The sequence below is a fragment of the Terrapene carolina genome, unplaced genomic scaffold, assembly GCF_002925995.2.
Source record: "Terrapene carolina triunguis isolate 2854851 unplaced genomic scaffold, T_m_triunguis-2.0 Scaffold89, whole genome shotgun sequence".
NCBI lineage: Eukaryota > Metazoa > Chordata > Testudines > Emydidae > Terrapene > Terrapene triunguis.
In genome coordinates, this window is record NW_020664440.1 from 24,917,472 (window position 1) to 24,932,079 (window position 14,608).

A 14,608-nucleotide genomic window follows, 5' to 3' on the forward strand; every position below is an offset into this window, starting at 1 on the left:
CCAAATCATTGGCACTGCAAAAGGCATAGATTTCCTTTTCCTGTTCAACCACTGGTGAAGATTTGTTGCACAAGTGTTGCAGCATATGTGTGGGCCCACCTCTTGTCCTGATCTCCAATTTTGCAGCCAAAATAAAGGTGATAGGCTTTCTTAACCATAGTGGTTATACTGCGCTTTTGTGATGCAAAAGTCACTTCACCACAAACATAGCAGAAGTTATCTGCACTGTTCACACAAGTACGAGGCATCTCTGCTCACTTTGGCGAAACAGAAATGTGTCCCTTTGCAAAATCAAACACTGACAAATAAGAGAGCACGACACTGTATGATTTCTAGAGCTGATATAGGGCAATTTGTTCAGCAGAGTGATGTAAGCTTTGTTATGATTGCATCATCCATGACTTCTAGGAATAACATGATGCAATTCATATCATGTATGACGCAATACCAGCTTCAGATTGCATCATTCATTGTTTTGCCTAAAAAGCAAGTACTGTCCAAACCCAGTCATAGATTTATTCATAGATCCAGTCAAAGATGTATTTTAGTCATTTCTGGTTTAAATTGAGATCCCTTCCCTTTATAACTCACTTATCCTCCGCCATTCCCAAGTCAAGGGTCGTATATACTGACCCAATAGCATATCTTGAAAACTAGAGCCAATCAACAATTTTAAGCATCATTTTCATTCTCAGTGACCCAGAATTAGTAAAGTTTGACTACATTTATTTCAGAAGCATTTTGGCTGTAGAGCAGTGTAATAATTACAGCATCCCTGACATCTTTTATTTGCCCTTCTGCTGTTGAGCTGTATTCACTACCTTATCTTCATCTTAACATAGCTTTTATCTTGGAATTTTCTTCTTTATAAAAAAATTATTAAAAATATAATACATGAGCAATAAATAAGAAACCCAGAGAATAATACTTCTAATTATGTCAAGATACGTAGTATGAGCCTTACATCTTACATAGAGACCAACAAGCTCTACAGGAGAGGGGGGGATCGTAGTCCCTGCACCTCAATGTCTCTGAAATGTATATTACTGCCTCAGTTTTCCCGACACATCTGCCTCAGTGTGCCATTGGGGGCCTTTCAAGCACTGATATCCAAGTTAATATACAGCTACAGAACCTCGAAAGAACAGTGACAAATGGGCCAAATAAACTACCAGTGAGAAGTCTTGACATGTGACCAGTCCATCTCATTGCAACCCTATAGAATTGTTGCATGTAAATTAGCTACAGATGAAGGATGGTGATTGGTTGAATTACTTCTGTTACAATGGCACCACTTAAGAGTTATGTGAGATGACCTGATGTCTGTAGCCTGTATACGCATAACAATTACATAGAACAATAATTAACAATAAACATTAATAAGTTGGCTTATCGCCCCAAAATGTCAGTTCTTTGACCTTTTGAATCTCATGATGCCTTTCATAGATCTACGTTGAGATTTTTTAAAGCTAACTAGAAGATTTGGACACGTATCACTCATTCATTTTCATCAGCTTTTTTTATTTCCAATCTCCTAGTCAGCTAGCCTTGCAAATCTCAACCCTGGTGTTTTGGGGCTAATGTTCATTTTTGGCTCCTGTTAAAAATTTTCTTGATGGAATTCAGTGCTTGATTCCATGGATATCATAATATTCTTAGCCCACACCATTAGGCAATCCTTTCTCTTGACGAGGGAGGAATTGCCACATTCAGTTCAAGGAAGTCCCTTTGGCAGAGTTATTTTCCGAAGGGGTACTGCTGATGACATTTTATGGACTAAGGTTTTATTCTGAGTCATTTGTTGATCCAAGGAGTATGTTGTTATAAACAGGAAAAAAAATCAACAGTTTAGAATTGAAAGATGTCTCAAAAGATTTTTCATAGCTTTGTAAGGGTATCTGTGTTGCTTTAGCCCAGGTGCATTCACAAGCAATGAATCCACACTCAAAGAATCCATAACTACAATTGGAAGGTTAAACAAAAAATTACCAAAGCCACAAGACTCAGCTTAACTCATGTAGAAGGGACCCTGCTTAAGTGTCATATCTAGCTGGTAAATTAAACCTAGTATTTGATTGTCGCAATGACAGAGCACTTATCTGGGGAGATGGAGCTCTCTAATCAGTGATAATATATTCAAAATTAAATGGTTCAGGATCTGAAGATAAATGGCAGTTAGGTTGAACATGTTTGCAGGGCCTGTCAAACTGGCATTTGAAGTTACCAATTTTGATTCCAGAAACTCACAAGACTAAATGGTAAGCAAGCAGCAAATTAGAACAAATAAGTAGAAACTTGCCAAAAAGTAAAATAAAAATAAGAAATTGGACTTCTGTTTTGCCAAACTTTTGGAAGCTCAGGCTCTGCAGACACCATCTTAAATGCTATTCTATTGCCACTTCACTAATCCTTAGAAGTCACCATAATGTTCATTTAAAAAGTCATAACTATTTCACAAAGTATTTCCATAGTTTTATTTCAGGAGTAATGGACATTTGTATTCAGTCTACATGTTGGAGCACAGTCTGGATTCCTTAGCTTATAAATACATACTGTTTACATAGGCTTCTTCATTTCATGCATACTCTTACAATCCTTGAAGAGGTTGTCAGTTGACAAGTAAGATAAATTGGTTTAGTGGACTTTACAAGTGTTTAAAGCTAAGTAAAGTGTGTATTGTCCAGTATTTAATTAAATGTAACTTTGTCAGGCTACAAATCAGTTACAGAAGTGTCTTCCAATAGGCAGTTAATGTTTTCTGTGTCTTGCACAAACAAGAAGCATTTGAGATTCTTCACTTGTCTGCAGTTGCTAGCAGTTTACAGTGTATGTGTAAAAATGCTGTTCTAAGACAAAATACTTGATTTTATTTGGAGATGACAAGTGTTGGATTTAGTTGACTTGTTTAGGAAAACTTTTTAACTGTTATCCAACCAAATTTAGTCCTGGAGTTCTCAGTGCAAGTACTACTGAAAAAGCAGTTGGTGTTGTACACATACACTAGGTCTGAACTGGTCCCATTGATCTATACAAATTCTGGAAATATTTTGATTCTTTATTTGAGCTATGTACTGTAAAGTATCTTATTTCAATTCTTATATAGGGGATTTCAAAGCTAAAAGGGATGTCACTTGTTTTCCAAAATTAATTTCTTAAATAAGAAAGACTAAATTAAGCCCTCTACTAATAATAAACCAATAAGAATAATACTTTGCACTTTTATAGCACTTGTCATGTAAAGTTCTCAAAGTACTTTATGAAAGTGAGTAAATATTAGGATCCCTATCTGTATTAGCATCCACAGAACAAAGATTTTGTAACTTGCCCAAAGTCACACAAGTCCATTGCAAATTGGAACTAGAATGCATGTGTCCAGATTTCCAACTCCTTGTTTTAATCATCAGTCCGCATTGCCTGCAGTGTAGCAGTAGACTTTATATCTGCCTCCCCACCACCTTACATAAAAGAAATAAGCTATAGTAGGGGAATATTCTGAAAATATTTCAAATTCCATTTGGTGAGGAGAGATGGGGGAGAAAATCCAAAGGTAAGTAATAGCTATTGAACGATATTATCTCTATAAATCCCTTAGCAACAAATCTTGCTATTTTTTTCTTCATTTAAACCACATTTGTGAGAGTTTTATTGTTAACTTGATCCAGATGACTGATCAAAGCATAGTTCCCTATTGCTACTTTGCTAAAATATTTTTTTAAAGACAGTTTTAATATTACAGTTTTACAGCTACAGATTGCTGTTAAGCTATTGAGTCTATTACCAGTCAATCAAAGACTTTCATTTCGTTTCAGTAGATCCTTGCTTAAATGCCACTGAATCTTAGGAGGACATGAAATATCTGTCAGTTTTCCTTTAGAGGCTAGTCATAAATTCTTTAGTAAATGGATGAAATTTCAGTTACCCCCACCATGTGTGACTTTGGAAACTCAACAAATAGCAATGTTGAATGATCAAAGATAATTGCTTCAAGCCTTAAAGGTTATTATACTTATGTATCTTGATGTTAGCTGCTTTTAATTTCTCTTTCATTCATTTATTACATAACCATATCACAGAAGGGATGCACCCACCACTGTATTTACTCAATAAATTATTAACTTCTTAAGAGTAAACAGTTTTGGCAAGTTTATATTGTTCAGGCTAAAACTAGTTATCTTTGTTGTAGATACAAAATACAATATATTAATTAAATGTATGTTCAGGCTTTTCATCTATTTTCATTATAAATATAAATACTCTAAACAATATCATAACAAAAAATAAGAAAATATTCAATTGTATAAAGCTAGTGTGAGTAATATCAGTAGGTAACACTTTTAACATAAGAAAATAGAATTAATATAAGTAAATGATTTGATGTGGATAGTATAGGATCAGCAATACACTATGCAATGAAAATGTAACAATAATTATGTTTTGCACTTCTATAGCATCTTTCATCCAAAGCCTCAATCTGCTTTACAAATATGAAATATTATTACAGCCATTTTACAGATAGCTAAAATAAGACACAGAAAAATTAAGATATATGTCACTGTCCCACACTGAACCAATGGTAGAAAAGGGAAGAAAAATCTTATCTTTTGAATCCCAGCTTCATGTATTAACCATATACTGTGAAAAGTGACCGGGAAAAATATTGGATTGCAGAATTTCATGTTCATTGTCTTTCAGCTACTTTATATCGAATGTGCTCATTTTATACATAAAAGGATATCTCATTCAAACTGCCAGTCCTGCAAATTCAAACTGGTATCTTAAAATCAAGCTAAGGTCTTTCTGGCTAGTGCTTCATCACCAGGAATGAATACTGTAGAAATGGAATGTAGTTAAAATTATGTTGATGATGTGTGAGCCAGAATAGAACCCACCTCATTCCCTCAAACCAGTAACTTAACTAGTTCTGTATTGCTAGCATGGATAAAAAATAGTAAAAAGTTTATTACTCTGAATAGATATAAGGAGAAGATCTGCTAAATAATAAGGTGCCAGTTTTACATAGCTGTTTTTCTGATTACATCCAAACTTTAATTTATAACTGAGTTCACAGGATCCCAGATAGCATGAAAAGATGTCAGTTTGCTATCTTTCACTGCGAAAACTGTTTTGAATCTATAGGCTTGAGATATTGCATGTAGCTAACATGCTGTATTCAATTGTGATTAATATTTCTAGTAATGAAGCATTATTTTACTTTACTTTTTATTAAAAAGGGGTTTGACTCTGTACATGTATCAAGATATATCAAAATTGCTAAATTAAGTCCCAATTTGGCAAAACCCTTAGGCGTATGCTTAAGGGCTTTGCAGAAAGCAAATGGATTTAAGCACATGCTTAAAGATTCTATTGTTCTGGGGTGCAAGTCTACTGAGAAGCTGCAACTAGTATCAGATGCTGCTGCCCACTTTGTGAGAATCTTACTAGGAGCCAAAGACACGAGTGTTTCCATTGGGTTTCCAGATAGGATATATGGTGGTGTTTTTCATCTGTAACGCCCTAATTGGCATGGATTCTGGCTACTTGAAAGATTCTCTCTTTCCCTGTGCCATACTTCCACAGGGGTGGTAAGTGGAGATGTTGAAACTGGAGCCACTTCAGTATAAAAGAGAGGGAGGGGCCAAAAGGACAGTCTGCAATTCTCGCCTCTCAAGCTTTGGAATTTATTCCCTCACTCTTGATTGAAAACAATGCAAATGTATTCATCTTCAGGGCAAATTGTAAGGCTCATCTATTTTCTTAGTCTTCTGGAGAGGGTGAGATTATAAGGGGTGGGGTGGGATAAGGCCCGAGGTGGAATGGTGTATTGGCTTATTTGTTATTTTATTATTATTGAATATGTCTAAGGAGCAAGGCTTATTGTGTTCCTTTATTTGTTGCCATAATATCACATATAATTTTAAGTGAAGCTGCGCATTTAGAAATCTAGGTCGATCCTTTTTTGTTTTAGAATTTGAAGTAAATAACATACATCACTAAAATGATACCTAGATATCCAGGATTTTGCATTTGAGAAAACACTCTCTTGGAGTTGTCATAGATTTAATGGTCAGAAGGGACCTTTATCCTCATCTAGTCTGAACTATGGAATAGCACAGGCCAAAGAACCTCACCCAGTAATTTCTGCATTAAACCCATAACTTCTGTTTGAGCTATTGTATATCTTCTAAAGAGATATCCAGTCTTGACTTAAAGAATGCAAGTGTTGGACTAGTTTTTTATTTGTGGAATTACAGAATAAAGTGGGAGTTAGTAAAATGAAGAAAGGACAATATTTGATACAGTGGCATCATTTACAAAATATAGAGAGTAAATATGTAAAGATATATTAGACCCAAAATGGAATAATTGGCAGTTGTAATTGTGTTTTAAGACCCTATCCTGCTCTATTTAAAACAGTTTTGAGAGGAAAATTTAAATATCACATTTCAAAAACTGTCCTTTAATAGCTATGAAATAATAGTTACAAAGCCATAAGTGATGCAGACTTGAAGTTGACACATTTTAAACACCCACATAGATTGTACTGAACTATACATGTTCTAAGATTGAGACTCCAATATTTTAAACTAAAACTGCAGGTTCTGAGGTACTGTAGTGTCACAAGCTAAATAGAAAACATTTAGCAAGCGCTTGGATGGGAAATCTTCAAGTAAATTCAAGATGCTGCAGGAAGTGATGGTACTGCCAAGTCAGTAGGTGGCACTCTTCCCTCTAAGTCAGTACTTAACCAATGTTCCAGCATGTTGTCTTGGGACACTGTTGGAGGTGCTGTATTTCAGCTAAACCTAGGCTCTAGTATAAACACATGTGGTCAATAAAAATCCAATGGTATTTTTTTCAAGTGTAGGTATGAAGCCCTGAGGTAGCTGCATAAATTGCAATCTGGTTAATTAATTTCTTCCTGGAATAAAAATATACCTGACATTTCAAAGCTTACCAAACATTAAAAGAGTTTGCAAGTGAAACACTCAGCAGTAACGTACAGAATATTAAGCAACAAAGAGTCCTGTGGCACCTTACAGACTAACAGCTGTATTAGAGCATAAGCTTTCATGGGTGAATACCCACTTCATCAGATGCATGGGGTACAGAGTATTGTGTTTTTTAGAAATGGCTGGAAAAGATTGTTATATCCCTCTATTATATTTCCTCACTGTGTTTACTTTTTTCCAAAAAGGACTTCTATTTATGAAATGTTTTAAAGATCACAAAAGATCTCATTGTTAAATTGTAAGAAATATCCTAAGGAAAATAGAGTTTAGTACAGAAGTACTGTATTTTTTAATGGTAGCTCAAGTGAAACAAAAATTTAATCTTAAAATGTTCATATTAACTTATTACTGCAGAGGGCTAACCAACCAAAACATATTTTACCAGAATTTGGTGCCATTTTTAAGAGGCCAGTTAAAAGCAAGGTTTTTTTTAAAAGGTTTAGGGTGTCTGTTCAAAATGTGATTTTTTTTCGTCTCTGTTTCGCACTTCTTACTACTTTGCTCCCAGTGTAGACAAATTAAAGGAAGCTTCCTTTAGCATTCACAGTTGCTTTGTGCATATTTTTACTGCAATCTGGCATTCACAAAAAAGAAACATTAGAAGTGGTTTATTTATATTTCAGCACCAAATTAGAAAGATTACATCATTCATTTACAGTTCTTATCCCAGGACAATTCTAATCCCCAGCACCTCATTACAGGAGACACTTTTAGGATTGCATATATCATCTTGTTTAGCTTTTGCATTCTTTTATGGGATACAGTTGAAAGGTAGGAAATTTAAGGCTGTTCATTGATAAGAAAATAAACTAATAAAATCTTAGGAGCTTCCCCAAAGGGGAAAGATATTACAGTGTTTACAGTAACTGGGTTATTATTTGTCCATTTGTTCTCCATCTTTTTCACCCTCGTGAAAAAGGCCTTCCTTCTTGAATATAAATGCAAACAATCTACCTATAATTCAGAGAGAGTTGATCCTCTGGTAAAATTAGAAGAAACTCCTGCATAAGTACCAGGGCCGGCTCCAGGGTTTTGGCCGCCCCAAGCAGCCAAAAAAAAACCCACCAAAAAACCGTGATCGCGATCTGCGGCCACAATTCGGCGGGAGGTCCTTCACTCCTAGGTGGAGTGAGGGACCGTCCACCGAATTGCCGCCGAATACCTGGACGTGCCGCCCCTCTCCGGAGCGGCTGCCCCAAGCACCTGCTTGACAAGCTGGTGCCTGGAGCCGGCCCTGATAAGTACACACAGTCATATGCTTCTCTCCCCTTATCCAGTGTGGAGGAAGCAGAATGGCCCTAATTGTACAGAAAACATTCAGTGCTATGCTGATGAGAAAGATACTGACACAGGGTCTCTTCCCCTCTTCTTATTAAGTTTAGAACTTAAACGAGCGCACAGCTACAGGTCAGCACAAACTCTTTCTATATTCTGTTTCTAGTAAACACACAGATTTAAGATGCCTGCAGCCATTCCATGTTATTAAATGATTCTGGCCATTTAATGAAAATACATATCATCTTTTCCTTCCGTGTATTAGAAATGTTCTGTTACACTGTTGTTAAGCAGAAAATGAGGGTACACTACTGCAAATCCTTTCTTAGCCCAGGATAATGATTGAGAGGTGTCAACTCATGTTGAATGTATTGTGGTGCACTGGAACTAGAATGTTGATAGGCAAAATAGAGGTCTAAAAAGAATCAGGTGCCAGTATGGAATAAGCAGGTATGAAAATATTTTCTGACACCAATGATGGAGATAGTTCTAGGATGGAAAAGTTCTGTCACAAATGTATCTCACCCACCTGTCTTAGCAGTGCTGAACTTTCAGCTTCATCCAGGGTCGCCTGGGGGGGGGGGAGCAAGTGGGGCAATTTGCCCCGGGCCCCACAGGGGCCCCGTGAGCCCCGGCCCGGTGGCAGTCCGGGTCTTTGGCGGCATTTCGGCGGCGGGGGGCCCTTCAGTGCTGCCGAAGACGCGGAATGACTGAAGGGCCCCCCGCCGCCAAAATGCTGCCGAAGACCCGGACCACTGCCGGGTGAGTACAAGCGCCGCAGCTCCCCCACTTTGCCCCAGACCCCCTGAATCCTCTGGGCGGCCCTGGCTTCATCATCCGATAAAGCCTGCTCAATATGTCTCTGCTATGTGAATTTGTTTTACATATCCATTGTGTATGCTTTTTTAGCAGGAACCATTTAACACTTGTAGCACAGGTATAATCTAGAGCTGCTTGTCTCGGTTTAAAATGTCAGCTGTTGACTCTCATTTCTCTACCTGTTGTCTTGTGCCTACATTGTTATCATTGTTGACTGACATTAAAAAAAAAAACAAAAAAAACTTTTGACTCCTAGTTTCCACACTGCATTACTGGAGATAGCAACATTATTTCCTATTCCAAATATACATCAGAGTAGTAAGTTGTAACTCAGTTATTAAATGTCTTTTTTCAAGGTATGCAGTGTTGTTGCAGCCCAGGATATTAGCGAAACAAGACGGTTGAGGTAATATATTTTATTGGACTAACGTCTGTTGGTGAGAGAGACAAGCTTTTGTCAGTTTAGAATAACAGGATATAACATCCTCTCTGCAGCTTTCATACACCTTACAAGGGGGTTTGGTTGAGTATCAGGCATGGAGCACCATCTAATATCAGTATGGCACCTGTGCAACTCATGCTGCCATTGCTTCAGGTACAGAGAAGGCCCAAAGATAAAAGACTGGAACCCATTTCCATTATTTAGCAGGAAGTCTAATCCAAATGCAAGAGCAGTTGTAAATGACGACCCTCTACAGACCTTAGACCATTGTCCTATTTAGAGGTTTCCTTTCCTATACCTCTTACCCTTGAAACAAGAGTCTGGATGTAGGTTCATTTATTACAGTAATTAACTTAAAGATGCAACAAATATCAAGGATATGTTTTTAATTAATATTTTGTTCAATTTCAGTTTGTAGGTATTTATTTTAGTGCATAAAGGGCAGGGGAAAAAGACAGAAAATTAATTGTACTCCCATCTCTGACAGATTCACAGAAGCTTCACCACGAAACCTGTCTAAATTTCGGGTACCTCTGGGCCACTCCATAGATTTTTCTTTGAGATAAGTTTGCTGGTAATAGCTTCCAAATTTTCCACCTTCATAAGTGCTTTGTTCTTTGTAGCCTCGAGTGGCTGCTCTTGTGAAGCCAGCGGGTGCATGTTCAACTGTTGCTCCCTTTTTCCACCCTCCGTTACTTCATATTTTCTCCTAAACAACAGGCCACCTCACTCTTCCTCCATCTCACCTGCTCCCTCTGCATTACTCATACTGATTTTCAGTAGAGCTGATCAAAAATTTTCCAGTGGAATGTTTTTGATCTAAAAATACTGATTTGTTGAAGTCAAAACATTCTGTGAAAACATGTTGATTTCAACATTTCATTTTGAAAATTTTATTTTATAGGGTTTTTATTATTTTGATTTTATGTTTTTGTTATACAATTTTTATATTTATAAAATGAATTTAAAATATAAAATAAAATAAAAATTAATACAAAATAAAATATTAACATTTAAAAAGTCAAAATTGAAATTTGATTGTCCCAAAACAAAATTTTGCACACACAAATTCTTGTGGGGAATTTCTACATTTGACATTTGTTCTATTCAGTAAAAAAAACAATTTAGAAATCACAGAATTTTCCACAAAATTGAAACTTTGTTTCCCAACCAGCTCTGGTATTCAGTCGTTTTCGCTGTTCATCCTTCCATTGTTTTAAAAGGAAATGGAAGATCATCTCTTTTGAAACAAAATGGAAAATATGGGTTTGTCAGTGACTTAGCATGTGGCAATGTATTTGATTACAAGGATGGGACATTGCTCCAATTACTCTGCCACCTGGCCGTTGGAGGAATTAATTATGTGAAACACGGAGATGATCCTTTTTTGAACATTTTATTGCCCCTGAGATACTATAAAAATATTGATAGTGGCTAAATATTTGCCAAGTGTTTGCCAAGAGGTTTTATGCATCTTACCTCTGGCTGCTCCTGCACTGCCTGTGGGTGTTTTGTGGTATTTCACTTGAGGTAACAGAGTTCATCTACAGGGGGCACCTATCTCCTCTCCCCCTCATCACAACCCAGTGGACACAATCCTATTGGGGAGCTCTGCTGTAGTATGTTTTTATAGTAAGTGCAAATTTGACATCTCTTTTTTCAATGATCCCTATAATTCACAACCTCCCCCATACTGTGCCTTTCTACAGCAAAATAGTTATACTTAAAATTTGGTTGCAGCACTACAATATATGGTATTTATTTGTTGGTTTGTTTATTTTACAAACCTCTTGCAATTTTTTTAAACTAGAAAAGCAAAATTTGGTGAATTTAATGGCAAGCATTAATTTTCATATTTAAGAATGAAATGTTTCCAAACAGTATTTCAACTCAAGTTTGTATTGGATTGTTTAATACTAAAACTACATGGGTGCAGATTCCTATTATATCATTCTGACATCTAAATTATATTAATTGCACCCTCATCTAATTGCGCCAACAAACTCTGGGTAAGGACTTTGAAAACAACTGAATTTTGTTCATGGGTTTGTCAGGTGCAGGTAGGTAATCTCTTGGTTCTAGCCCACGAAAGCTTATGCCAAAATAAATTTGTTAGTCTCTAAGGTGCCACAAGGACTCCTTGTTGTTTTTTCTTGATTACAATGTATCAAGCATGGCTGAAATTATTTTAAATAATGACTACTGACAGTAGTATGTATTCTGTCCAGTTTAAGTGTTTGCATGATTGGGAAATTACATAATACAAATATTTTAGTGTGACCCAGCAAGGTCTGGATTGCTGAGCTCTGAGTGTCACATGATATGAAAAAAATGTAATAGCGATCATAGGCAGTATCTTATTTATTATTACCTGGCGGTGACTATATTTTATTACCTCTAGAAGTCAATAACTGAAATGTCAAATCTTTTCAGTTGTTTTCATAACCTGAATCTGGTTAAAATTTATTCTCACTGATTAACATGTGCCTGTGCCTGTATGTGTATTATACAGTCTTCAGATTCTTATGCCTGATTGTTTTAACAGCCTGATCCTAGTAAAAGAAACAACTTCACAATTAAACCCTGAAAATAGGCGAAAATAGGCTTTCACCATAACCGCTCATCATTGTTACTGTGAATGCTAATGTAATTGCTAGTATGCATGAAAACTTATATTCCTTTTAATCTGATCTTGCAATTATTCAGTAAGACTTAACACATTGAAAAAGAAATATCCAGGAACTCATATTTTACAATAGTAAACATAAAAGTATTGGGCTAGATTTTGCTCTCTGTTACACTCCTAAAACCCAGTGAATATACTGGGCCAAATTCTGTACTCTGTGATCCCATTTGTGTAGAAATCAGTGTGATTGCATGGGGCATTAATTGGCACCATATTTGGCTCAGTGACTTTAGTGGGGTTGGAGAGGTATCAATAGAAACAAAGTCTGTCCCACTGTGTTTTCTTTCTTTCCTTAATTAGGCCCCAGTCCTGCATTTGTCTTCTGCTGGCAGACCCTTGGACCTACATAGAGCTAATCATGGGCTCGAGGGCTTAGAATTTGACTTTTGATAACATTTTTAGATTTTGGAATGAAAGGAGAAGTGTAGGTGCCATACTGTAGATCCTGCCGTGACTGTATTTGACCGATATGTTCCAGCACTTAACAACGTAAGAGTGGCCTTACTGAGTTAGACCAAAGGTCCATCTAGCCCCGTATCCTGTCTTCTGAAATGGCCAATGCCAGGTGCTTCAGAGAGAATGAACAGACCAGGCAATCAATGGAATTGTCTCCCTTTCCCTGTTCAGACACAGAACAGAATGAAACTGATGGCAGACAACTATGATGATGACCATCACCACTTCCACCACCACCATCATCACCACCATCACCGGTCTCCTGGGAGGACCCAGCACTCAAATCACCGACCCTCTCCAGATCAGGTCAGTCACCTCCTTTCTTACCTTCACACTTACCCTTTTACCATTCTGAAATTTCAAGATAAAATAAATCTTCCAAAGAAATAATAAACAATATAAGTGATACGCTTTTTGAACTGAAACTAATAGCTTTGGTATTTATTTCCATCACTCAGGGAATCTAAACGTTTTCCTTTCTCTTTCTGTTTGGCTTTTTGTCTGTCTTATAATATTTTTCTTCCTTCTCTTCCTTTTTCTTTTGCTTTAAGCTTTTAAGCAGAGTCCCGATTCAACTGTTTAAATAGAAAGTTACTGAAGAGCTGCTTAGTTACTGCAACTTCACTATTAGGTACTTGCTTTTTGGAATAACTGCTATTCAAAGACTTGGTCAGCATTTCCATTATGAGCTTGTGTTCAGTTGTTCCTAAACTGGCCATGAAAATATCTTTGAATTGAAACCATTCATTGGCAAATATTGCATTAACTCAGTTTTGGTTGTCTTTAGAAAACAAAATGTAAATGTTTTGGGATATACTTTAGAGTGATTTTCAAAAATGACTAGTGATTCCGGAGGGCCTCAATCTTTGAGTGCCCAACTTGAAACATCTTCAAGAGACCTTTGTTTCAGAGTAACTATCCTCTGACAATTGGGACCCATTAGTGTGTGTCAGTTTGGACACCCCAAAATTGAGCCACCACCTAAATCACTAATCACTTCTACAAATATCAGAACTTGTTTTTTAAATAAAAATATGCAAGTTTTGTTTATAATAATGATATTAAAATGTTAGTATTTTACAAAATATGAAAAAATAAAGTAAATCAAAATTACTCAAATGTGATTCCATTTTAATTTTATATTAGCACAATTTCTAGGGCAATGTACATCACGTTGCCTATAATTTTAATACATAATATGATGTAATTTTATTGTCACCCCAAAAATTTGGTTTTTTTATGCTGGTTCTGCAATTAATGTTGCTGTAAATAGGCAAATAATTGGTAAGTGTCAAATGTTCAGCCGCCGTAATCTTGGATTGTAGCAATCTGCATAAAGTGCATACCATGACATTAAACTTTATGATTTTGTTGTGTTTAAGATGGATGTGTTCTCAAACAGAAACTGAGGGCTTTTTGTTTTCTGAAATGCTAAGGCCTTGATCCTGCAACGTCTCAAGCTCATGTATCACTTTATGTATATGAGTAGTGCCATTGGAATTAATAGGACTATGCATGTGCATAAAGTTATGTACATGCTAAAGTCTTTGCAGGATTGGGGCTTTGAAGTGGACTTCTGAGAAATTTATTGAAAAGTGCTAAACAGTTTGCAGAATATTTGGGTTTAAAATTACTTGTCTATTTTAGCCCCTGTTTTTATATTACAGTATTATTACCAAATTATATTTGACCCTAACTGTGTGAAACTATAAGGATTACAATTTTTATTTCTTTTCCTTTATATTATGTTATTGAAATAATTGTTTTTCTTTTTTTGCTATCTGCAAAATCTTTTCCTTCTTATTTTCTTTTTACCTCTGGTTCTCTTCCTCCCCCCTTTTCTCCTTTCCTCACCACTAATTAGAAGAAACTACCTCAGTGGGGTGGGATTGATGAGAGCCAGAGGACCAACACGGCAAA

At 36.4% G+C, this 14,608-nt stretch overlaps 1 protein-coding gene across 1 annotated transcript in view; it reads left to right on the top strand.

Annotated features, from left to right (window-relative positions):
* The window catches only part of ERC2 (ELKS/RAB6-interacting/CAST family member 2), a 633,577-nt gene extending 620,499 nt beyond the window's left edge, over window positions 1–13,078 (top strand). Inside the window, exon 19 of the mRNA XM_026650452.1 lies at window positions 12,860–13,078. Coding sequence (XP_026506237.1) covers window positions 12,860–13,078 — 219 coding nt within the window. The remainder of the gene's footprint in view (window positions 1–12,859) is intronic.
* The last annotated feature ends 1,530 nt before the right edge of the window (window positions 13,079–14,608 follow it).